The sequence below is a fragment of the Acomys minous genome (genome assembly GCF_964271855.1).
Source record: "Acomys minous genome assembly, chromosome: 16".
Classification (NCBI taxonomy): domain Eukaryota; kingdom Metazoa; phylum Chordata; class Mammalia; order Rodentia; family Muridae; genus Acomys; species Acomys minous.
In genome coordinates this window covers 66,503,026-66,527,650 of record NC_140498.1, presented here as the reverse complement: position 1 = coordinate 66,527,650, position 24,625 = coordinate 66,503,026, and the positions used below count along the sequence as shown (strand labels likewise).

Below are 24,625 nucleotides of genomic sequence, written 5' to 3'. Positions count from 1 at the left end.
GAGAAACCCTGTCTCCAAACCCTCACACACACAAAAGAAGAAAGTGGAGCCAGCAAGATGGCTTAGCCACTAAAGGGGCTTGAAGCCAAACCTGATGACTTGAGTTCGAATCCTGAGACCTACACGGTAGAGGAAGAGAACTAGCTCCCCCAAGCCGATCTCTAACTTCCACCCAGGATCCATGGCATGTGTGTACCCCCTCATGCAAACAAATGCCATAAATAAAATAAAAAGAGAATTATGGACTGTTATCGTCTATAGCTCAGGAAAATCTCAAAACAGTACGCTAGGAGGACTGCTCGCGGAGTGCTTGCCCAGCATGAGAAAGATCCCTAACTCCGTCTCCAGCCATGCCACCCCATTCCCGCCCCGCAAAAGCCATGCTAAATGAAAGAAACGGACTCAAAAGGCCACCTAAGAAATGAAATACACATTTATATCGCAGCAACCAGATCTGAAATGACAGTTTGATCTTAAGAATTATTTTAAGAGCCGGGCGGTGGTGGCGCACGCCTTTAATCCCAGCACTCGGGAGGCAGAGGCAGGCGGATCGCTGTGAGTTCGAGGCCAGCCTGGTCTACAAAGCGAGTCCAGGACAGCCAAGGCTACACAGAGAAACCCTGTCTCAAAAAACCAAAAAAAAAAGAATTATTTTAAGGGAGAGACGGCACGGAGAGTAACCAGAAACTAGGTCCCAGATTTGGACAGTGGGGCAGGTCTGCTTTGAGGGCTTGAGGAGGGTGTTCTTGGGCATGTGGGAGAGGATGGATTGGAACATTTAAAGACAAAGCGTCAAAGTATGAGCAAAGTCGGAGCAGCGCGCTAAAGCACTCTACCACAGAGACACAGCACAGCCCTACTGATTGACTGGGTCGTTGATTGATTTGGTACTAGAGATAGAGCCTCAGGCTAACTACCACAGAGCCACATCCACAGCACTTTAGTGAGATTTTAAATACTGAAATCCAGGTTTTAAATCAGTACGCAAGATGGGCGTGGTGGCGCACTCCTTTAATCCCGGCACTCAGGAGGCAGGAGCAGGTGCGTCTTTTTGAGTTTGAGGCCAGCCTGGTCTACAAATTGAGTCTGGGACAGCCAGGGATACGCAGAGAAAGCCTGTCTCAAGAAACCAAAGAGAAAGAAAAGAAAAGAAATACTAAGTCAATACGCAAGGCCAGACAGAATTAAAACCACCACCACCAAGACCAACATAACATACTTGTAGGAAAGGCAGGTGGGATGACTAAAAAGTTAAAAAGGCGAAAACGCTTGCAGCCAAGGCTGATGACCTGAGTTCAATCCCCGGGACCCACATGGCGGACAGAGAGAACCGACTCCCAAAAGTTGTCCTCTGACCTCCATTTGTGAGCTCTGTGTGTGTCATTATTTTGAAATAAAATGTCTCGCTTCCAGTGGCACTGTTTTACACACATACACACACACACACACACACACACACACACACACACACAAGCAAGACCAGTGCTTCTCCACCGGGTAGGGTCAGAGCCGGCTAAAATCAATGTCAGAAACCCCTTGGATGCCCATCCACAAGAGAAGGGGAGTAAAAGATGGGAAATCCACACTAGGAACTCCCAGCCCACTTCTAGAAGGACTGAGGGATGAAAGTAGAAATATAATGAGCGAGCACTGGGCAAGGCTGAATGGCCTGCGTACAGTCCCAGTGTGTCCCAGTCAACTTCAACAGTGGAAGACTGGAGTCTGCCGACCCACGTGGGAGACTAGTGAGTATGCCCAGCAGGGTCAGAACTCATGGACAGAGGAAGCGTAGGGGACTGCGACGTCCTGCCTTGCTTCTGAAGATTCTCCCTCTCCCTCTGGCGTATCCCTGGGGTGTGGAGGTCTGCACCTCCCAGAGAGAAGGAGAAAGTTGCTGCAGCCACTGCCCCTCCCCCCGCTGGGCTGGTGCCTGCCAGTGGCGACCCTGAGTCCCTTGGACAAGAGACTAAAGAGGTTTGCCCAGATTCCTACACAAAGGGAGTTCTGTCTGTCGGTCCCATAGAGGCCAAGGACAGCCCCGGGAGGCAGCTCTCCCCTCTCTTTAGAGCCCCCAAGCAGTTTCTTTGTGTCCATTCATAGATTCAGGGCTCCTCCCACAAGGTTCACAGTGACCTGGCTCAGTCTCTGGGAAAGAGAACCTTGGGCTTGTGCCACCTGAGACTCCTCGCAGCATCAAAATCATCAAGTTAGCCAGATCTAGGGATGCGAGCCAGTCACCCCCCCAACTACTTGGGAGGCTAAAGCAGGAGGATAGTAAGTTCCAGGCCTGCCTGGGCTACAGAGTGAATTCAAGATCAGCTGAGAACTTAATGAGACCCTGACACAAAATAAAATGTGAAAAGGGCTGGAGGCATGGCTCAGTGGTCGAGCACCTGCCAAGATTCCCCTAGTGAGCGACTAGAAGTGTGACTTGGTTGTAGAGCACCTGCCTAGAATCAGGGGCCTGGGCTGTGGCTCAGTGGGAGAGCACCTGCCTAGAATCCCCCAGTGAGGGGCTGGGGTGTGGCTCAGTGGTAGAGCCCCTGTCCAGAGTCCCCCAATGAGGGGCTGGGGTGTGGCTCAGTGGTAGAACATCTGCCTAGAATCCCCCAGTGAGGGGCTGAGGTGTGGCTCAGTGGTAGAGCCCCTGTCCAGAGTCCCCCAATGAGGGGCTGGGGTGTGGCTCAGGGGTAGAGTACTTGCCTAAAATCCCCCAGTGAGGGGCTGGTGGTGTGGCTCAGTGGTAGAGCTCCTGCCCAGAGTCCCCCAGTGAGGGGCTGGGGTGTGGTTCAATGGTAGAGCCCCTGCCTAGAATCCCCCAGTGAGGGGCTGGGGTGTGGTTCAATGGTAGAGCACCTGCCTAGAATCCCCCAGTGAGGGCCTGGGGTGTGGCTCAGTGGTAGAGCCCCTGTCCAGAGTCCCCCAGTGAGGGACTGGAAGCATGAATTAGCAGTAGGGTGCTTGCCTATTGCAGGAGGCCCTGAGTTCAAGCTCAAGGAAGGAAGTCCCACTGCTGAGCTCTCCTAAGGAACATGTCACAGGCAGTCCCTTCACCTACTTCACCGGGCCTTGGAAGTATAACACGGTGCTACCATTCCATCGACAGAGACACAGAGGTGCACGCAAGACAGCAACGTTCACTCTCCCCATCCCCCTAGCAATTAGCAAGCGTTGCACCCTACAACCAACGTGGTGGCTGCGTTGATTTCATGGAGAGTTTGGTTTAGGGAAAAGCTTAGGTCCCAAGTTAGCCCTGCTCCCTGGGCCACACATTCCAGCAGCCTCACAACGAGAGGGTCCATCTCAGTTGGCCTTAGTGCTCTGCTCCAGGGACCTTAAATCCAGCTCCCTGCAGAGTTCAATCCAGCAAAGGAAAAACCTGACCCCGCGCCACAGCGCAGGTTCTCAAACCACAGCTCCGAAATACCGTGTCGGCGCGGCCTGAGAGCAGGCAGGCAATATACATACCCCGAGGGCCGGGGATGGGGCTAACTGGGTAGAGTGCTTGCCAAGCATGCTTGAGGGCCACAGTGGGAGCGCAGTCCAGCTGCATAAAACTAGGCATGATGGTACGTGTGCGCAATCCTGGCACCGGGGAGAGAAGTGTAGGCGCAATCGGAGTTCGAGGTTATCCCCAGCTACATTGTTGGTTTAAGATTGATTTGGGAGACATGAGACCTCGTCCTGAAGGAAGGAGAGAGAAAGGCAGGGTGGAGGGCACGTAGGTGGTTAACACAGCACACAGTGGCCCGCGCCTGTGGTCCCCGCACTCAAAGGGCTAATGCAGGAAGATCACTGGTTTGAAGGCAGCCTGAGCGACATAGTGAGACCCTGTGTCAAATAACATTAAGTCCAGGTGCCGGTGAGATGGCGCAGTGGATGAAGGACCTTGCCTCCAAGGCTAGGAACCACATGGTGGAAGGTGAGAGTCTCCTCTGACCTCTACAGGTGTGTGATGCATCCCTACACACACACACACACACACACACACACACACACACAAGTTTTTTTTAATTGCAGAATCAAAGGGTTTCTCCTACATGGTGTCTCTTCTTTTCAGTCCAGTTCCATCCCCCACGCACAGTATCCAGGCATTGGCTCCCAAGTAAGATAGCCACAAACAGACTGTCCCTGGACTCACACATCCCGCACACGCTCTCTCTCCCTCCCCTCCCTCCCCTCCCTCCCCTCCCTCCCCTCCCGCCTTGCCTCCCAGGGGTTCACAGAGCTGCAGCACTCCCACATCTGTGGATATCCACGCTCCAAATGCATTCCCTCTGAGGCCTGTCTTTGAAATGCAGTCTTGGCTTTATCTTGGATCCAGCCACTTTGGAATACTCAATGAGAGGACTTTAGGCAACGGGGTGGGGGTGTGGGGGCGCAGCAGCTGGGGAAGCAGGCAGGGTTCTCTTTATTAAAAGAAAATATTGGAAGGGCTCGTCAGAAAACCGCAGCACCCTAATGACTGAAAGAATTGATTTTCATCTTGATAACTAATGGCTGGAGGGACCAGTGGGTATGAGGTTGCCAGGCAACAGGATACTCTTAAAAAGAGCTGACCATTATCTCTACCAATCAATGTAGTGTAGTTGGAAGCTTCGGTGCCTCTGCCTCCTGTTGAGCTGTGTGTGAAATGCATCATGCACTCTGCTTTTCTTCTGAAAAATGTCAATTGTGAATATCATTAAGGCCTGGGTAGTACATCTGTGCCGCTATGGAGCCACCAGCCTCGTAGCTAATTAAATATGAATTCATTAAAAGCAAGAAGTTGGGTGTCAAGGTGCCTGCCTGTAATCTCAACACTCTGGAGACCAAGGCAGAAGAATCAACAACCATCCTCAGCTAAATAAAGTGTCTGAGACCATCCTGGGCTACACAATAAAACATAAGCCCAGGCATGCTGGTAGCTGTAATGGAAGTTCAAAGCCAGCCTCAGCTAACAAACCCAGACTATAGGAATTAGATAGATAGATAGATAGATAGATAGATAGATAGATACATACATACATACATACATACATACATACATACATACACACACACACATATATAGTTATATAAACACATGGATGGATAGATATATAGATATACGAATAGATACATAGATAGATGAATGGCTAATGGATGGATGGATGGATGGATAGACAGACAGACAGATAGATAACTGGATATAATACCACATACCTATAATTCCAGCACTCAAGAAATGAAGGCAGAAGGATCGGAGCTCAAGGTCAACCTGACCTACATGGAGAGTTCAAAACCAGCCTGGACGTCATGAGTCTCTGTCTGAAAAAGATGGACGTGAGAGACGGCCGAGATGGTAACGTGCTTGTCACACAAGCACAGAGATCTGAGTTTTAATCTCCTAGCACGCATGTGGCGGTGCATATCTGTAACCCTGGCTCAGTTTAGGGGTGAAGGGGTCATAGAGATGGGAGATCCCTCAAGCTTGCTGGCCAGCCTGTCCACCCAACTCAGTGAGCTCAAAGTTCAGTGAGAGATCCTCCCTCAAACATAAGGTGGACAGGAAGACACCACACATCGACCTTAGGCCTGTGCACACTCATGCACATATAAATACACACACACACACACACACACACACGGGGGGGGGGGGGGAGGACACAGAGCCTTGTTGGGATCCAGAGAAGCTACCCCATGCTTCCAGACGAAGAGACCTCCTAAAAAAGCAACTGGCCTGAGAGCTTCCTGAATGCGCTGCAGGAATGTGGGGAGCAGGGGGTGGGGGCCTGAGGAGGAGGAGTTCCGAGCAAAGAGTGGCCAATGGCTAACAATGCCTAATCGCAGACAAGATCCTGGGACCGGGCAACCCTCCTGGAAGAGACAGGAGAGATGGCCTTTGGGTCAAATGGTAAAATTAGGTGCATCCCAGCATCATGGACCAAAACTGCTCATGCGCCCCCCTTGCCAGATCCATATGGTACAAGCTGGCTATGATGGCGTCAGGAGGAAGGGCTCTGAGACTATGAAGTCAGGAGGTGAACCTCGTCAATGCGATCCACGCCATCCTCAGGGGATACCAGAGTTCTCTCCAGCGCTCCTGACGCCATGTGAGGGTCCAGGAATGTTAGGACCCTGGAAATCTGACAACGCTGGTCATGCTGGGGGTTTGTCCTGGCATTTTGAGAGGACATTTCTGATAAATTCTGGTGGTTGTTGGGTTTCACTTTGGTGTTTGAGGTGTGTGAGAAGGTCTCCCATCTCCCTCCCTGATTGGTTGTCAACCTACATGACCAAGAACGGCTTTGAACTCCTGATCCACCTCAGGATACACGCTCCTGTATCCACCTCACGAGTGCTGGCATTACCGGTGTGGGACACCACCCGTGACCTGAATTTCTCTTGTAAAATTTGGACCTCAAGCAAACAGCCGCCACCTTCGTCGGATGAGCGGTGCTCATCCTGAGTCGGCCCACTGGCTGTTGGCATCCCCCTCATGGAAGGCTCATCGACACTCACCTGAGCGTCCAGCGGCTCCTCACAGCCATCTGTATGCCCTTCTGCCCTAATTCTGTGTCCTGGGAGGCGCTAGGGTACACAGGCTGGGAAGCTAACTGAACGGTTCCATCTATGCAGCCAAGGAAAAGGCCGCCATCCATGCTGGGTGAAGACTGCGCAGTGGGGGTGCTTTGCTTGAACCCTACACTCCTGTAAAGCAGCCTCACCTGTAAGTAAACCCAATGAACTCGCTGGTTCTCCAGGGAGAACTCAGACGGAACTCATGCTTTGGCTTGCCACGGGGCTCCTGATGAGGAAGGGGCGGGCACTGTTCACATTTCCCCAATGCAGAAAGCCTCGAAACAGATGTTTGCTAGCTGTTCAGTCTCTGGCATTTTGGACTAGCTGCCCAAACAGCCCAAGACAATTTAAAGATAATATTGCACCATACAAACCCCATTATGAATTGGATATGATTTGTCCCCACAGGCTCATGGGTTGAGTGTGTCGTCTCCAGATGGCCTGCTATTCTGAGAGATGACGGGAGTTTAGGAGGTGAGATCTAGCTGGGGGGAAAAAGTAGGTCACTGGGAGTGGGTCCTGCAGAGTCTATTATCCCCGGTCACTTCCTGTCTCCTTCTCTCTACTTCCTGTGAATAGCTCTCCTCTACACGTTCCTATCACTGTGACATTCTATCCAAACACATGAGGCCAAATGACCTGTCCCCCCCACCCCCTGCCCCCAAAATAATAATAAAATAAAATAAAATAAAGTAAAATAAAATAAAAGCCAAGACCAGGCTGGCTTACTAGTGAGTTCTAGGCAGCCTGGGCTATAATGTAAGATCATGTCTGTAAAAATAAAAACCAGGCTGGGTTGCTCAGTGGTTAAAAGTGAGTTCAGGTCCCAGTACCCTTATCAGGCAGTTCGCAATCATCCATAACTCCAGCTCCAAGAGATCTGATACCTCTGGCCTTCACGGGCACCTGCAGTCATCTATGATACCCACACATGGACAGACAGACAGACAGATAGACAGACAGACAGACAGACAGACAGACAGACAGACACACACACACACACACACACACACACAACTTAAAATAAACATACTTTTAAAAGGAGGCTGGGGAGGCAGCGCAGTTGATGAAGTGGTGGCCTTGCAGACACTGAGACCCGAGTTCAGTTTTCTGAACTTATATAAAGGGAAGCTAGGGCTGGCGGGGCCCACCTGTAATCACAGCTCCGAGGAGGCGAAAACGGGCAGATGCCTCGGGGCTCACTGTCCAGGCAGCCTGGGCCAGAGAGAGACCCTGTCTCAAAATAAAGGTGGATAATGTCTGAGGTATGACACCAGAAGTTTACCTCTGGCCTACACATACATGTACATGTGTGTACACACACACACAAACACACACACACACACACACACACACACACACACACACACACACACACCATGGGAAAAGGGAGGAAGACTAGACATAGTGGCATGGGCCTGTCATCACAACATTCCAGAAACAGAAGCAGGAGCATCATGAGGCTGCGGTCAAGCCTGGGCTACATAGTGAGTTTAAAGCCAACCTGAGCTACAAGGTGATGTTGAGCTCTGTAACGAGACCCTAGCTTGTAGACAGGGAGGAAAGGAAGGAGGGGGGGGGTGCGAGCAAGCTATGGACCAGCGCTGAATGACGGCTCCACTCACTAGCATGGCCAGCGACCCTCTGAGTCAGTCTGCAACTAGTCAGCACTTACTGTATACCACCTCAACCTTTCCTCACACCCTGCTGTAGCCTATGAAGGCATCACAGCCCCTGCTCTACCACACGTGCACCTTCCTGCCCTCCCCTGGCCACACTTCCATAGGCAGATTGCCACCCACTAATGCTACTGTGAACTCCAGGAGGGCAGGGTATTGGCTTAGCCGGACCTGAACCCCAGGACCCAGGACACACAGCCTGCTGGCTCACAGGCCCTGGCTGTTGTGTTTTTCTGTGTTGGTTTGGTACTGCTTATTGACTTTTATTTTTATTTTTATTTTGTTGTTGTTGTTGTTGTCATTTGAGACATGGTGTCTCTGTGTAGCTTTAGCTTACCTGGACTCACTTAGTAGATCAGGTTGGTCTCGAACTCACGGAGATCCGCCTGCCTCTGCCTCTCTGACTGCTGGGATTCCAGGCATGTGCCACCACACCTGACAAAAATGTTTAGCCCAGGCTGGCCTCAAACTCATGATCCTCCTGCCTCCACCTCCTTCATCAAATCCTACCGGCATGGACCACCACAACTGGCTGGTATTGTTTCTTAACCGTTTGACTAAGATCAAGTAAGGCCAGGGTGGTGGCACACACCTTTAGGATCGCTGTGAGTTTGAGGCCAGCCTGGTCTACTAAGCGAGTTCAGTTCAGCCAAGGCTACACAGAGAAACAGACACTAGAGACACCTGGGAAGAGAAGATGGGAAACTCCCTCCATCAGATTGGCCTGTGGCAATCAATCTCTGGGAGGCACTTTTTTTTGTTGTTGTTGTTGTTGTTTGGTTGGTTTTGTTTTGTTTTGGGTGTTTTTTTTTTTTTTTTTGAGACAGGGCTTCTCTGTGTAGCCCTGGCTGTCCTGGACTCACTTTGTAGACCAGGCTGGCCTCGAACTCACAGCAATCTACCTGCCTCTGCCTCCCGGAGTGCTGGCCTCAAAGGTGTGAGCCACTGATCTTTGTCAACTGTACTGCTTAGTTTCTGGTTCACTTGACAGACACTAGAGACACCTGGGAGGAGAAGATGGGGAACTCCCTCTGTCAGATTGGCCTGTGGCATTCAACCTCTGGGAGGCACCTTTTTAACTGCTAATTGATGGAGGAAGATCAGCTCATTCTGGGCAGGGCCAGCCCTGGGCAGAGAGAAGAAATGAACCATAAAAGAAAGGAAGCTGTCTGGTGAGCGGTGGCACACACCTTTAATCCCAGCACTCGGGAGGCAGAGGCAGGTGGATCACTGTGAGTTCGAGGCCAGCCTGGTCTACAAAGTGAGTCTAAGGCAGCCAGGGTTACACAGAGAGACACTGTCTCAAAACAACAGCAACAACAAAAACCAAACAAAAGGATCAAGTGTGTTGGTCTGGTTGACACAGGTTCCATCTATAGAGTCCAGAGTGGTCTCACACAAATTACTCTCCTGTTTCCACTTCTTGTATGCTGAGATTACAACCGTGTCCAGCACACTCAGCCAGTACTGATGTCATGACCACATGAAATACAGTGGTGGCCTATGCCTACAGTCCCAGCCCCCAGGAGGCAGAGGCAGGAGGATTGTTGTGAGTTGAAGGAGAATCTGGGATACATAATGAGTTCTAGTGTGAGATCTCATCTCAACAATGATTAAAAAAGGGGCTAGAGAGATTGCTCTTCCAGAGGACCCAAACTCCAGACCTAATACCCACACTGGGCAGCTCACAACGGCCTGTAACTCCAGGTCCAGGGGATATGACATCCTTCTAGCTTCTACAGATACTGCACTCATGTGCACACGTGTGCACACACACACACACACACACACACACACACACACACACACACACACACACAATTAAAAATAAACAATCGTAGCCAGGCTAGGTGGTGTGTGCCTTCAATCCCAACACTCAGGAGGCAGAGGCAAGTGGAGCTCTGTGAGTTCGAGGCCAGCCTGGTCTACATCTGCACCTGCATTCACCTACAATACCCGCATGTGGTCATACACATACATACACATCACCTAAAATAAGCATACTTTTAAAAGGAGGCTGAGGAGGTAGCTCAGTAGGTGAAGTGTTTGCCTTGTAAGTTCCAAGACAGTCAGAGCTACATAGTGAGACCCTGTCTCAAAAACAGATTTTGTTTTGTTTTGGTTTGGTTTGGTTTGGTTTGGTTTTTCAAGACAGGGTTTCTCTGTGTTACAGCTCTGGCTGACCTGACCTGGAACTCACTCTATAGTCCAGGCTGGCCTCGAACTCACGGAGACCTACCTGCCTCTGCCTCCCAAGTGTTGGGATTGAAGGCACACACCACCTAGCCCAGCTATGATTGTTTATTTTTAATTGTGTGTAATCCCAAGTGCTGGGATTATAGGCGTGTGCCATCACCTCCCGGCTAGATAGATCTTTTTAAAATTTAGATTTATATTTGGTAAACTGAATTGTTCAAAAGGAAGATGGCAAACGGTTTGTATGAGGTGGGGGGGATGAAGTTCATGTGTGAGGGTGCCTATAAGTGTGCAGACACGTGTGTGTGTGTGTGTGTGTGTGTGTGTGTGTGTGTGTGTGTGTGTGTATACATGTGTGGAGCTGGGCTGTGAACCTCCAGTCTTGCCCCTCAGGACCTGTTCATCTTGCCTTTTTGTGACAGGCCTGAGTAGGCTAGCTTGGCCGGCCAGGGAACTCCTGGCATCCACCTGCCTCCGCCTGGCCAGCACTGATGTTATGATCACATGCCACCATGTCCATTTTCATGTGGTGGGTGCTAGGGATTAGACTCGGCTCTCGTGCTTTCATGACAAGCTCTTGTTTTGTTTTTTTGTTTTTTGGTTTTTTTTTCTGAGACAGGGTTTCTCTGTGTAGCCCTGGCTGTCCTGGACTCACTTTGTAGGCCAGGCTGGCCTCGAACTCACAGCGATCCGCCTACCTCTGCCTCCCCAAGTGCTGGCATCAAAGATGTGAGCCACTGCTCTTTGTCAACTGTACTGCTTAGTTTCTGGTTCACTTGACAGACACTAGAAACACCTGGGAAGAGAAGATGGGGAACTCCCTCTGTCAGCTTGGCCTGTGGCAATTAACCTCTGGGAGGCACCTTTTTAACTGCTAACTGATGGAGGAGGATCAGCTCACTGTGGGCGGGGCCAACTGGCCAGATAGCGGTGGTGCAGGCCTTTAGTCCCAGCACTCAGGAGGCAGAGACAGGCGGATCTCTGTGAGTTCGAGGCCAGTCTGGACTACAGAGTGAGTTCCAGGACAGCTAGAGCTGTTACACAGAGAAACCCTGTCTCGGAAAAAAATAATAATAATAAAGAAAGAAAGAGAGAAAAGAAAAGAATCTGACCTCTATAAGAAAAGAGCCTGGAAGCAAGCCAGTAGGTAAGCAGTGTTGCCGGGTATCATGGTGGCACACGCCTTTAATCCCAGCACTTGGGAGGCAGAGGCAGGCCGATCGCTGCGAGTTCAAGGCCAGCCTGGTCTACAGAGTGAGTCTAGGACAGCCAGGGCTACACAGAGAAATCCTATCTCAAACAAACAAACAAACAAACAACAAAAAAGCAAGCAGTGTTTATGCGTTGTTTTGGCTTTCAGGTTCATGCCTTGAGCTCCTGCCTTGGCATCCATCAAAGATGGACTACAGCTCGTCCAAATAGACCCTTTCCTCTCCAAGTTATTTTTTTTTTTTTGTCACAGTAACAGGAACCAAACTAAAACACGAACTGAGCCATCTCCACGTGGAACATCATTGCAGGCATACAAATGGTGTACTGAGTACACTGTAGGAGACTGGCAGGCTGGGCAGCAACTAGAGTACTGCCTACAGCCTCGTGTGTGTGTGTGTGTGTGTGTGTGTGTGTGTGTGTGTGTGTGTTGTGTATGTGTGTGTTCATGTGTACATGTTACATGTGGCCACTCACTCACGTGTGCTGTGGAGCATCTCAGCTTCCTCTGTCACTCTCCATTTTATTTTTGGAGGCAGGGTCTCTCACTGAACCTGAAGCTTGCTGTTTCAGCTAGACTGGCTGCTCAGCAAGGCCCCAGAATCCTCTTGTGTCTGCCTCTGTCCTCACACACGCCAGGATGGAAGTTACAGACATGTGTCACACTTGCCTTTTGCATGCGTGTTGGGGATTTGAACTCAGGTCCTCACACCCAACAAGCACTTAACCAAGGAACCATCTCCCAGACCCATGAATGTGTGCTTTTTTTTTTAATTGTCACATTATAGATGGCTGTAAACCACCATGTGGTTGCTGGGAATTTAACTCAGGACCTCTGGAAAAGTAGACAGTGCTCTTAACCACTGAGCCCTCTCTCCAGCCCAAATGTGTGCTTTTTAACTTAAAATGATATTGCATCTATTTGCTTATTTTTTTTGTGTGGAGGGGCTGCATGTGTGCCTTGGCACATGTAGGGAGTTCAGAGGACAACGTGCAGGTGTTGGCAATCTCCTTCCACCATGTGGATACCAGGCTTTGAACCTAGGTTAATAGGTTTGGCAGTAGGTGAGCCATCTTATTTGACCCATGAAGGTCATCATCATCATCATCATCATCATCATTATACTATGTGTATATTTGAGGACAAATGAACATGCGTACAATTATCCACAGAGTCCAGAAGAAGGCATCAGATTCCCTGGAGCTGAAATTATGAGCTCCCCTCCGTGGGTGCTGGAAACCGAACTCAGGTTCTCTGCAAGAGCTGTATGTACTTTTTTGTTTGTTTGTTTGCTTTTGTTTTCCGAGACAAAGTTTCTCTGTGTAGCCTTGGCTGTCCTAGACTCACTCTGTAGACCAGGCTGGCCTCGAACTCACAGCCATCCTGCCTCTGCCTCCCGAGTGCTGGGATTAAAGGCGTGCTCCACCACGCCCAGCTCTTCTGTATACACTCTTTTAACCCTGAGCCGTCCCGTGGATGTCTTCTTCACGCCGCCCGTCCGGGTCAGACAACTCACAATACGGCCCAATCTTTCTCTCCTCCCTGTCTTGCCCCAACACTAGCTGCAGATGTCAACCGAAGAGATAATTATTAACATCCAGATTGCAGGATCGCTGTGGGCTCTGACCTCCCCACTTGCCCTCTTGCCCCATGGGGCTGCTGCTAACTGACTGACTTTCCTCCTGTCAGCGTCCTGGTGCTGCCGAGGTCTGACCCTCAGCCTGGGAGCACTGGCAATTTGGCCATCGAATGAATCTGAGATAAGGTGGACAGAAGAGGGGACCTTGACTCCACAGATGCAGTGGCCCCTAAGGTTCATCTGTACACTGTTACAATAAATGGTAAAAGTATGAGTATGGGCCAGCGAGACGGCTCAGTGGATAAAGGCGCTTGCTGCCAAGCCTGACAACCCGAGTTGGCTCCCTGGAACACACAGATGGAAAAACCCATTCTTGAAAGGTGTCCTTTGATCTCTGCGCATGTGTGCGCGTGAACACACACACACACACACACACACACACACACACCATTGTAAGTATGAATAAAGTAGCCCTCTGTTATAAATGAATCAAGAAGAACTAGGGAATTGGCTCAGTGGGGAAAGCAGTTATTGTGTGTAAGCACTGAGTTCGAATCCCCAGCACCCACATAAAGACTGACTCGAGGCTGGACTCAGCGATGTGCACATATCTGCCACCCCAGTGAGAGGAGAGCCTGGGACAGGGGAGCTCCTGGAAGCTCTCAGGTTGGGAAGTCTCTTGTATACCGCAGAGAACAAGAGACTGGCCCAAAACAAGGCGGAAGGTGAGGGCCAACAGCTGAGGTCATCCTCTGACCGCCCACTTGCCACAACACTCTGGCCGTCCCCGACATGCACATGCGAACATACATACACATGTCCCATGTCCACACAAGCACTCATGCATGCACGCACACACACTAGCATACACAAACACGCAAACATACCAAATGAGGTGGAGAGCTACAGAGGAAGGAGAAAACAGGTTAAAATGAGGACATGTGGGGAACCCTCATATTTGGTGTCTGCAGTGTTGCAGGTCTACCGGGCCTGGTGGTGCTGAGGCAGGAGGATCGCAACTTAAGAAAGACCTCCCTGGCTACAGAATAAGTTCAAGGCCGGCCTGAGCTACAGAGTGAGTTCCAGGCCAGCTTAGACAACCTAGTAAGAACTAGTCTCAAAAGTAAACAAACAAGCCAACCTGAGTGGCTGGTGAGATGGCTCAACAGACACTAGCATTTGCCACATGTGGCGCTGCAGACCTGTGATCCCTACACCCTTAGGAAGAGATCTGCGGCAGAGACGTGTGAAGTGTGGCAGAAACATGAGAGATCCTCCCAAAGCTGTCACATACATGCAGTGGCATGCTCTTGCCCGTATCTCCTACACACAGAGAGGGAAACAGACAGGGCAGGTCGGGGGAGGGAGAGAGAGAGAGAGAAAAAAAAAAGGGGGGAGGGGGATTTAAGCAAAAAGAGGGGTTTTTCCCAGTATGTGGGAAGTCTTGGTTTCCATACACGATTAATTTTTTAAAAATTATCAGAACTCATAACAGGAGCCGGGGGTTGTGTGAAGGCAGGAGGGTCAGATCAAAGTCTCAAGACCATCCTCAGCGATATGGTGAATATTCGGCTAGTCTGGGCTACATGAGATCTGTCTCAGGAAAACAAAACAAAACAAAAGAAGAATGGGAGGAGAAGGAGGAAGACAGGAGAGGGGTGGAGGGACAAGAAGGAGGAGGGACAAAAGGAGGGGACCAAGATCAGATCACGTTGCAAGCAGAGACACAGTTTTCCTTGAACACCAAGGCTAGCAGTCCATGGAGGGCGGAGGGCGTTACAAGTCAGGATGCAGGGGACCAGCTGTCTCTGGTGCAGGTAAAGCTGTTCAAGGGTCCTGGGTGTCACGGGAGATGTGATGTGACATCCGTCGCTAGCCCAGCCTGCCAGTCGTCCTAAACACTACTGTCAGCTGACACCAGGCAGGAGCAAGAAGAGCTTCTCCATGTCTCCTGGGCCCATGTGCCTACTGCTCCAAACCAAAGATGGCTGCCCACACAGCTCAGGGGGATCCTGACAAGAACTGCATCGCGCACACAGGTCAATTTTGCAAATACCGTGTGATTCTACCTCGGTGAGGTTCCCAAGGTAGCTAAAATCTTCGGCTACAGAGTCGGGGTGGGTGGGGGCGGGGGTAGGGGTGGCGGAGACAGAGAGAATGATGGGAGTTAGGGGCTGAGGTGAGGAATGGAGTGTCGTTAGCATTTAATGACTGACTACAAAGTTTCATGTCAGGAAGACAGAAAGTTCTGGAAGCAAGTGGCAACATAGTGCTTGATGCCACCGAATCCTGCAGTTAAAGATGGTTAAGATATATATAATTCCGGATTGTTCCTGACTGTTTCGTGGTTCTCCTCGCTGTGGGTTGTTTGTTGTATATATGTGTAATGATATAAATGTATATGTAAAAAATATTTAATAAAAAATTTGCTTAAAAAAAAAAAGGTCAAGATAGAGCTGGATTCAGAGGGTAAAAGTATTTGCTGTGTAAGCCTGACCACCTGAGTTTGATCTCTGGAACCCACCTTAAAAACAAACAAACAAACAAAACATGGATGTGGTAGCTCAAATATGGAGTTCCCAGCATTCCTGCGGTGAGACAGGAGATAGAGACAGGACTGACTAGCAGCCAATGGCAGAAGATAACCTGCTTACTCAGCCCAGGGGCAGAGACAGTAAGGACAAAAGGAAAAAAAATGGTGGAAAGAAAATGCGCTCCCTCTCTCTCTCTCTCTCTCTCTCTTTCCTTCTCTCTCCCTCCCTCTCTCTCTCTCTCTCTCTCTCTCTCTCTCTCTCTCTCTCTCTCTCCCACACACACACACACACACACACACTTTTTTTTAATTGCTGAGAGGTATGGCTTGGTAGCTAAGCTGTTGGTGTACAATCCCATAAAGAAGAGCACAGGCTCTGTGAGTGTGTGTGTCCCTGGATCACTTCTGATCTAATGCAGGCGTCAGGAAACCACCCCCCACTTCATCACACCAGCAACGAAGGAGACACAGAACTCTGGGTAGAGTTGTTTCATTTCCTAAGATCTCAGCATATTATTAAAAAAAAAAGACCCACATCATCTTTATTTAAATACTTTTATTATCAGCTTGGGAATGGAGCTCATTGGTAGAGTCCTTGTCTAATGTGTAGGAGGCCCATCCTTGCCTTTTTGAGACAAAGCCTCACTGTGCAGCCCAAGCTTACCTCCACAGGGCAATCCTCCTGTCTCGACTCCCGAGTACCAAGGTGACAGGTGCAAACTATCACACCGAGCTTTGCATGGCACACTTTAAATCCTCAGGACCTTGCTTCCTCCAAGAGAAGTGTCTGTGAGGACGGGAATGTTCTAGACCCTTGCTGTGCAGAATAGAACCTACCAGCCACGAGCATCCTGGGCCCTGAAAATGTCGCCAAGGTAACTGAGACGCAGAGTTGCTCATTTTTCTTATTTCAATTATTCCTGTTTAAAAATGTGGCTCATGTCACTTTGTCTGACAGCGGAGCTTCAGCTTGGGGCAGTTAAACAACTCAAATTTAAGAGAAAATTGTGTATATAAGTAGCAGAATCATTTTGGCACGGTGACATCAAGAAAAAAAGTTAATTAGCAGGGTGTGGTAATGCAGAACGTGTCACCCCAGCTACTCGGAAAGCTGGAGCAAGTAGATGGAGATATCCTGGCCAGCCTGGGCTACATAGCAAGATGCCATCTCAAAAAATAAATAGATAAACTATCATGGCATATGGTATGTGGTTCCCTACAAATGCCTGGCCATCAGAAGAGTGAAGGAACAAAGGAGGCGACCTGCAGATGCCAGGCGGTGTGAGTGACTGAAGGAGGTGACTGCAGACTGCTTGTTCTGGGAGCCTCACTAGTTCTCACCCAAGCGTGGGTAGAAAGGGCACCTCCAAACCTGATTCCGAACCCCTGCGTCTGATGGGGAATGAGTTTGGGTGTGCATATGTGCTTCTACGAAGACTATTATTCTCCCTGCAGTTGGCACTGCCATTGTTGTTGGTGGCCGTGGGCGTGCTGTGCTTGGGGGTGGGGTGTCAGGGACGGGGGGGGGGGGAGCGAGCAGAAAATCAAAGCAGCAGCTTAAGCAAACCAAATGGGGATTTCAAATATATACCAAGGCTAGGGAAATGGCTCAGTGGGTAAAGCCCCTGCCTTGAGAGCATGAGGACCTGAGTTCGGATCCCTAGAACCCACCTAAAGCTGAGCAGGGTAGCATATATCTGAAATATCAGAACTCCCACAGCGAGATGGGAGGCCAGGAGACGATGCAGAAGCCTGGGAGCAGCTAGTGTTCTCTGTGGCAAACAAGGAACCCTATCTCAGGGGCTGGAGAGATGGCTCAGAGGTTAAGAGCACTGACTTCTGCTCTTCCAGAGGTCCTGAGTTCAAATCTATAATGTGATCTGATATCCTTTTCTGGCCTGCAGGGGTACATGCAGGCAGAGTGCTGTATACATAGTAAATAAACAAATCTTTTAAAAAAAATAAAAAGAAACCCTATCTCAAACAAGCAAAAGTAATGATCTAACACCTAAGGTTGTCCTCTGGTCTCCACATGTGTGCTGCGGCACACGTGTGTCCACACGTATGCACAAGCGAGTATATACACAGAGAAAACCAGTGCCCAGCAGCAGGCCGGCTAGCAAGATGAGATGTGGTGATGTTGACAAGTGATGGATAGAATTACCTCTTGTCCAGATCCCAAGAAACCCTGCACAGGGCCATCTGTCATAACACAGGAAGACAAGCAAATGACCTCCGCCTCCCACCACCCACTCTCCACACACGCAGAAACCAGCTGAAGCCCCATAGTCCTACTGGGAAGAAAGAATTTCTCAGCCAGCCCCACTGACCTCGACACTTTCTTTCTTTCTTCCTTGCTTTCTTTCCTTCCTCTTTTCTTTCTTTCTTTCTCCTCTTCCTCCTTTTTTTTTTTTCATTTTGTTCCATTTTGTTTTCCAAGACAGGGTTTCTCTGTGTATCCTTAGCTGTACTGGACTCACATTGTAAGCCAGGTTGGTCTCAAACTCACAGCGATCCTCCTGCCTTGGCCTCCTGAGTGCCGGTAAAGGTGTGCACCACCACACCTGGCTCTCCTCCTCCTCCTTCTCGTTCTTGTCCTCCTCCTCCTCTTCCCCTTCCTCCTCCTCCTCCCCTTCTTCTTCCTCCTCCACCTCTTCCTCCTCCTCCTCCTTCTCCATCTCTTCCTCCTCCTCCTCCTCCTCCTTCTTTTTGAGACAGGGTCTCTCTGTGTAATAGCCCTGGCTGTCCTGGACTCACTTTGTAGACCAGGCTGGCCTCGAACTCACAGGGATCTGCGTCCTGGCATTGCAGGCGTGCGCCACCGAGTCCAGCTGACCTCGACACTTTCTACAAGCTACATCAAACCCGCTCTGGAAATAGGCACCCTGGAAACAACAATGCCATAAACAGCCAACACGTCAGCAGCCAGTGCCCACGGGCTCAGGTCTGTCACTCCTGACGCTTTGAGGCAGGGAAGCTGAGGCAGAAGGGCTACAGCGTGAGAGCCAAATCAGCCTGAGCAACTTAGGGAGACCCTGTCTCAAAGTTCAAGTCAAAAGGAGCCGGAGGGATGGCTCAGCCGGGAAAGTGCTTGCTGCACAAGTGCAAGGACTTAAGTTCAAATCCCCAGAGCCCACATAAAAAAAACCAAGAGCAGGGACAATGAGATGAAATTCAGAGATAATTGGGTCCCTGAAGGTCTGAGTTTGGGCAAGTTTGGCCTACATGGCAAAGCTTCAGACTCACACAGACTCCGTCCCAAATAAAAGGTAGAGGGCACCTGAGGACCACATCGGAGGTTGTTCTCTGATCTTCATCCTTAGGATGCGCACACATGCACCTGGACCACCGCCACCCTCCCCCCAGGAATGCATGAACGAGAAAGGTAAGTATGTAGTCCCCATGGCAGACCACTTCTGATCGTAAGCAAGGCTGTGGTCTGTCCCGAGCACCACAAAATGAAATGAAAATAAAAGAGGCTGGAGATACATAGAGTGCTTGCCCGGCATGCACAAGGCCCCTGGGTTCTATAAAAACACACACACGAAATACAATAACCAACACTTGGCAACACCGGTCCTCATATCAGGCGCTATAGAAGATGCCACACATCATCATCTTAGGGCAAAAACCACTCCTAGAACTTGCACTCCTTCACGATGCCACAACTGTAGCTGGAATACAAGTCCCTCCAGTTGGTCTGTTTGTTTGTCTGTTTGTTTTGAGACAGAGTCCCACGTCACCCATGCTGGCCTCAGACTCAATATACAATAGCCAATAATGACTTTGAGCTTCTGGTTCACCTGCCTCCGCTTCCCCAAGTGCTGGGGTTGCAGGCGAGAGCCACAAAATTCAGTTTACGCCGTGCTGCGGAGGGAACCCCAAGGCTTTAAAGCATGCCCGGCAAGAACTCTATCAAGTGACCCACAACCCCAGTCCATGTCTGAGTGTCTCGGAAGACACCAAGGCGGCCTGAACAAGGCCACAAACAGATAGCCAGCTGCCTCTTCTACCGGGCAGAAGAACACAGTGAACACAGCAAATCATCGCCTCCCAGCCCTTCCCACGGGCCTCCCTCCCTGGGACAAGCTGGGACCCTATCTTTGTCTCTGTGTGGCCTTAGGAGGAATTCCAAGTCCTGTGCAAGAACTCCACTGAGGGGAAGGGGGGGTGCATTTGACCCGGTCACTGCACACTGGGCAGCAAGCGGATATGACCTGGAACTTGGGGACCACGTGAGCTGCCTGCTCATGCCCAGAGCTTACAAAGGATCATATGGGTCATAGAACAATCCCCCTGAAGTGCGCTGCGATTTCAGAAGTGGAATTTTCCAAATGCCTCCAAGTGGGAGATTGAAATAAATCAGCACACAACCATGATATGGACTTTTGAGACATATATTAAACTGGGGCTGGTTTTTCGAGACAGGTTTCTCTGTGTAGCCCTGGCTATCCTGTACTCGTTTTTGTAGACCAGGCTGGCCTCGAACTCACAGAGACAGAGATCCGCCTGCCTCCCGAGTGCTAGGATTAAAGTGTCTGCCACCACCTCCAGCCTTTGTGTGTTGTCTTTTTTTGGGGGTGAGGTGGGGTGGGGTGGGGTTGTTTTTCAGGGGTTTTTTGTTGTTGTTGTTGGGTTTTGTTTTTTTTTTGTTTTTTTTTTGGGGGGGGGTTGTTTGTTTGTTTTTGTTTTTTGAGACAAGGTCTCTCTGTGTAGCCTTGGCTGTCCTGGACTCACTTTGTAGACCAGGCTGGCCTCAAACTCAGCGATCCACCTGCCTCTGCCTCCCGAGTGCTGGGATTAAAGGCGTGCACCACCACGCCCAGCCTGTTGTTCTTGTTTTTGTTTTGGTATTGCTTTTTTCCTTTGTTTGTTTTTGACACAGGGGCTCACGACTGAGCCCAGGCCAGCCTTAAGCTCACAATTCCTCCTCCCTCAGCCTCCTGAATCTGCACCCAAGTATCACAAAGAAAAGGAACTAGCAGGTGAAGTTGGCTTGTTGGTTAGTTGGGTTCTTTTTGTGACATTTGTTTGTGTGGAAGTGAGGGGTGCACTCCCACCATACATGCAGGGAGGCCAGAGAGCAACTTAAAGAAATAGATTCTCTCTCCATCAGTAGGTGCTTTGGGTCAAACTCAGGACAAAGAAGGCTGATTACCCAAGCTCCCGCCTCGGTGCCTTCCCCACTACGACGGAGTGTCCCTGCAAACTATGCCTAAGGGTGGCTTCCCAAAGTCCTTTGTTTTACTACCAAGCGCACATGCATGTGCAGAGGTACCCATAAGCTAGTAAGCTTGAAGCTTAAGGCTTAAAAGAGAAGAGGCGAACAAGATGCCTCACCTGGTTGCTGGGTTCAAGTCAGCTAACAGCCATCAGGCTAGATGAAGGCCGCCAGCCTCCTGTCACCGTGGCTAAACTCAGCCAACATGAAGCTAGCTGTGTTGCCACAGAAGGAGCCTTAGCCATGTGGTCACACGAGATAGACTTCGGGAGAAATTTCCAAAGAAACCCCCTGCCCCGGGTACGAGATGATTCAAAGCTGAGTCCATCTGGGGGAGAAGCTCTTATTGGTCAGAGTAACAACAAAGATGCTGACCAAAGGGCACGAAAGGCTTTAATCCCAGCACTAAGGAGACAGAAGCAGGCAGATCCCTGTAAGTGCAAGGCCAGCCTGGTCTCCGTATAGCAAGACCTTGTCTCAAAAACCAAAACAAAAGTCAAGAGCCAAGCTTCAGGCTACGTCCCACTGTGTAACAAATTCAAAAATGTACATCAAATGCAAAGCAGGTCTTTGTCATCTGTACAGACCATAAAACTGAAAAATCACCAGAGAAAGGAAGCTGTGTCTGTCCTTCACTATTAGACACTCACTTGGGACTCCTAAAGCAGGGGCCCGTCAAGATGGCTCAGTGGGTAAAGGCATTTGTTGCCGATCCTGATGGTCTGAGGTTAAATCCCTGCAAGCCACACGGTGGAAGGAAAGAACAGGCATCCCCGTGTTGTTCTAGCATCTCCACACGAATGCCATGGCACACCCTCAACCGTATAGTAAAAATTATAATACGATAAAAAGAACTCAAAACTTTTTTTTTCCCAGCAGAAGCCAGCCTGATCTACAAAGTGAGTCTAAGACAACCAAGGCTACACAGAGAAACCTTGTCTCAAAAAAAACAAAGAAGAAGAAGAAGAAGGAGGAGATAGCATTGACAGGACTCAGAAATACCCAGTATATCTAAATATGTATGTGTATGAAGGGGTATATATGCATGTTCTTGGAGGGTGATATACACACATGTGTGTGTGTACATAAGGAGACCAGAAGGGCCGCCATTCCTCAGGGACTCTCGCTGGGATCTGGGGCCTGCCTGAGTAGAGCAGGCTGCATGGCCAGCAAGCTCCACACGTTCCACTGGTCTCCTCCTCCCTGCCACCACATCTGGCTTTTCTATCCCAAGTGTTGAGGTTCAAACTCAGGGCCCCATGCTTGAGAGGCAAGAACCTCAGCAGCTGAGCTCTCCCCCCAGCTTCTACGTCTGTTTCCTGTCTCTATGACAGAATACCTGAGACAGGCCAACTAAAAGAAGTAGAGGTCTCGCCTGGCGTTGGTGGCGCACACCTTTAATCCCAGCACTTGGGAGGCAGAGGCAGGAGGATCACTGCAAGTTCGAGGCCAGCCTGGTCTACAAAGCGAGTCTAGGACAGCCAAGTCTACACAGAGAAACCCTATCTGGAAAAACCAAAACCCAAACAAAACAAAAAACAGAAGTAGAGGTCCTCAGGCTTGGCAACTAGCTCAGTATACTTGTCTGCCAGGCATATGGCTCTGGGTCACCAGCATCCCATAATATGGGTGTGGCGGCGCCACCTAACCCATTTGAGGCCATCCTCAGCTGTGAGCTAAGGCCAGTTCAGGATACTCGGAATAGACCTGCCAGAGCCTGGACGGTCCAAGTCCGTTGCTGGCTTCAGTTCAAGGGCAGCGAATCTGCAGGAGTGCGCAGAAGTGGCAAGCCTGGAGTGGCGGCCTCACTTCGCAACAGGCAGCCCTGGAGACAGCTTAACCCTGTCTCTGAGCCCGCGCATGCACTCAAAAGAAACAGTTATATCTCCGAAGACCCGATGATTCCCTCCTCAAAGGTCCACCTTCTCCAGCTACCACAGAGGCAACCAAGTTTCCACGTGCAGCCAGGCGCGCTGGCACACACCTTTAAGCCCAGCCTTCAGGAGGCTGAGGCAGAAGAATGGCCACCTTTGCAAGACTGGCCTGGGCCACAGAGTGAGTTCCCAGGAAACCTGGGCTCTAGAGTGAGACACTTTCTGTAAGGGGGTGGGGTAGGGTGGGGTGGGGTGGGGTGGGGTGAGGTGGGGGATGGGACGAGATCGAAGACAAAAGGAGATGATGGCTCAGCACGTCACGGAGCTTGCCACGGAAGCCTGCAGACCAGAGTTCAACTCCTGGAACTCATAAAGTTGGAAAGAACCAAACTCCACAATGTTGTGTGACCTCCCTATGTATGCTGTGGCACACAAGCCAACACACAATAAAAACAATAGTAGTAATAATAATGCTAATCCTTTAAGGCAATCAAATCAAATCAAATCAAATCAAACAGCACACCAGATAATGAACACTTTGGGTGAGTCACAACTAATGTGCTCAAAAGAACTACATCCCGAAATCATGTACACAAAATGTTAACTAAATATACTCTTGTGAGGTGTGGGGCTACCTCACTCTAGTTTCAGCATGCAGGGGGATGAGCTGGAGAATTCAGTTTAAGGCAAGTTTGGCCTACACAGATCAAGACCAGCCTAGGGTACGTGGCAAGACTGTCTCAAAAACAGAAAAAGAAATGACCAGTGCTCCAGAGCCAGACAGATCTCGGTGAGGTCAAAGGACAGCCTGGTCTACAAAGAGAGTTCCAGGCCAGCCAAGGGCTACCGTAGTGAGAAGTCGCAAACAAAACAGGAAAAGAAAAAGGGATCAGGGCTCAAGGAGAAGCCCAGAGACTCCATACATAGCTCCTTCTGGGTTTGGGGGGTGCCTCAGTCTCTCCACCTGAAAAGAGAACCTATCTGTTCCTTTTCCTTGCTTTGAGGGCGGACAGGAGATGTGTGCAAACCCCCTTTTTTTTTTTTTTAATTGAACGCTACCCACGGAGCGCCACAGGGTTGGAGCGTTGCCCTACCCCCTCACTCCCTTGCTGGCATCGCAAAGTGTTTTCTAAGGATCATCTCGTATAATCCTCCCGTGGTCCCTAACGGTGGAGACGCTCACCGTTCACCAGATCACAAATGTGGAAACTGCTCTGGACCGATGAAGCGCCTCGCCCAAGGGAGAAAGGAAACGCGGAGAATCCGCTGCGCCCCGCGCGAAAGCCAGAAGACAATTCCCACTCCATTACGAAGGCGATGCCGCCTGTTCTAAGCCCGGGCAATGGGGTCTGTGCATCAAACCCAGTTCTCCCAGCAGTGGAGACCGGAAAGAGGGGTCTCAGCGCCCTGGCCCTTGTCTATCACCCCCTTAGTCCCGTTGCTCACCTTGCGTATTTGGTTTTCTGGAAATCCAGCAGCCTGGCCAGAGCGAACATCGCTGCGGTTCCATCAGCGCCCAGCCCGGGGCTGGGACGCGGGAACACTAGGAGCCTCGGCTGGAGGCGCAGCAGGTTGGAAGGGCGTCGGTTCCTGAGGCAGCTCCAGAGCCCTGAGAAGACCTGATCAGCTGCCTCCGGAGCCCCGAGCCCCTAGCCTGGAGTCTCAGAATCGCAAATCCCGAGCAGATGGTGACGGGGGCGGGGCGGGGGCGGGATATGGGGGGGGGGGGGGGACGGGACTCAGGCGCACGCTGCCAATCGCTCGGCTGGGAGGTCTCCTCCCTCCAGCTC

At 50.4% G+C, this 24,625-nt stretch overlaps 1 protein-coding gene across 1 annotated transcript in view; it reads right to left on the bottom strand.

Annotated features, from left to right (window-relative positions):
• MMD2 (monocyte to macrophage differentiation associated 2) overlaps positions 1 to 24,533 on the bottom strand; it is a 49,177-nt gene extending 24,644 nt beyond the window's left edge. The window contains exon 1 of the mRNA XM_084763926.1: positions 24,282 to 24,533. Coding sequence (XP_084620052.1) covers positions 24,282 to 24,331 — 50 coding nt within the window. The 5' untranslated portion in view covers positions 24,332 to 24,533. The remainder of the gene's footprint in view (positions 1 to 24,281) is intronic.
• Positions 24,534 to 24,625: the final 92 nt, after the last annotated feature.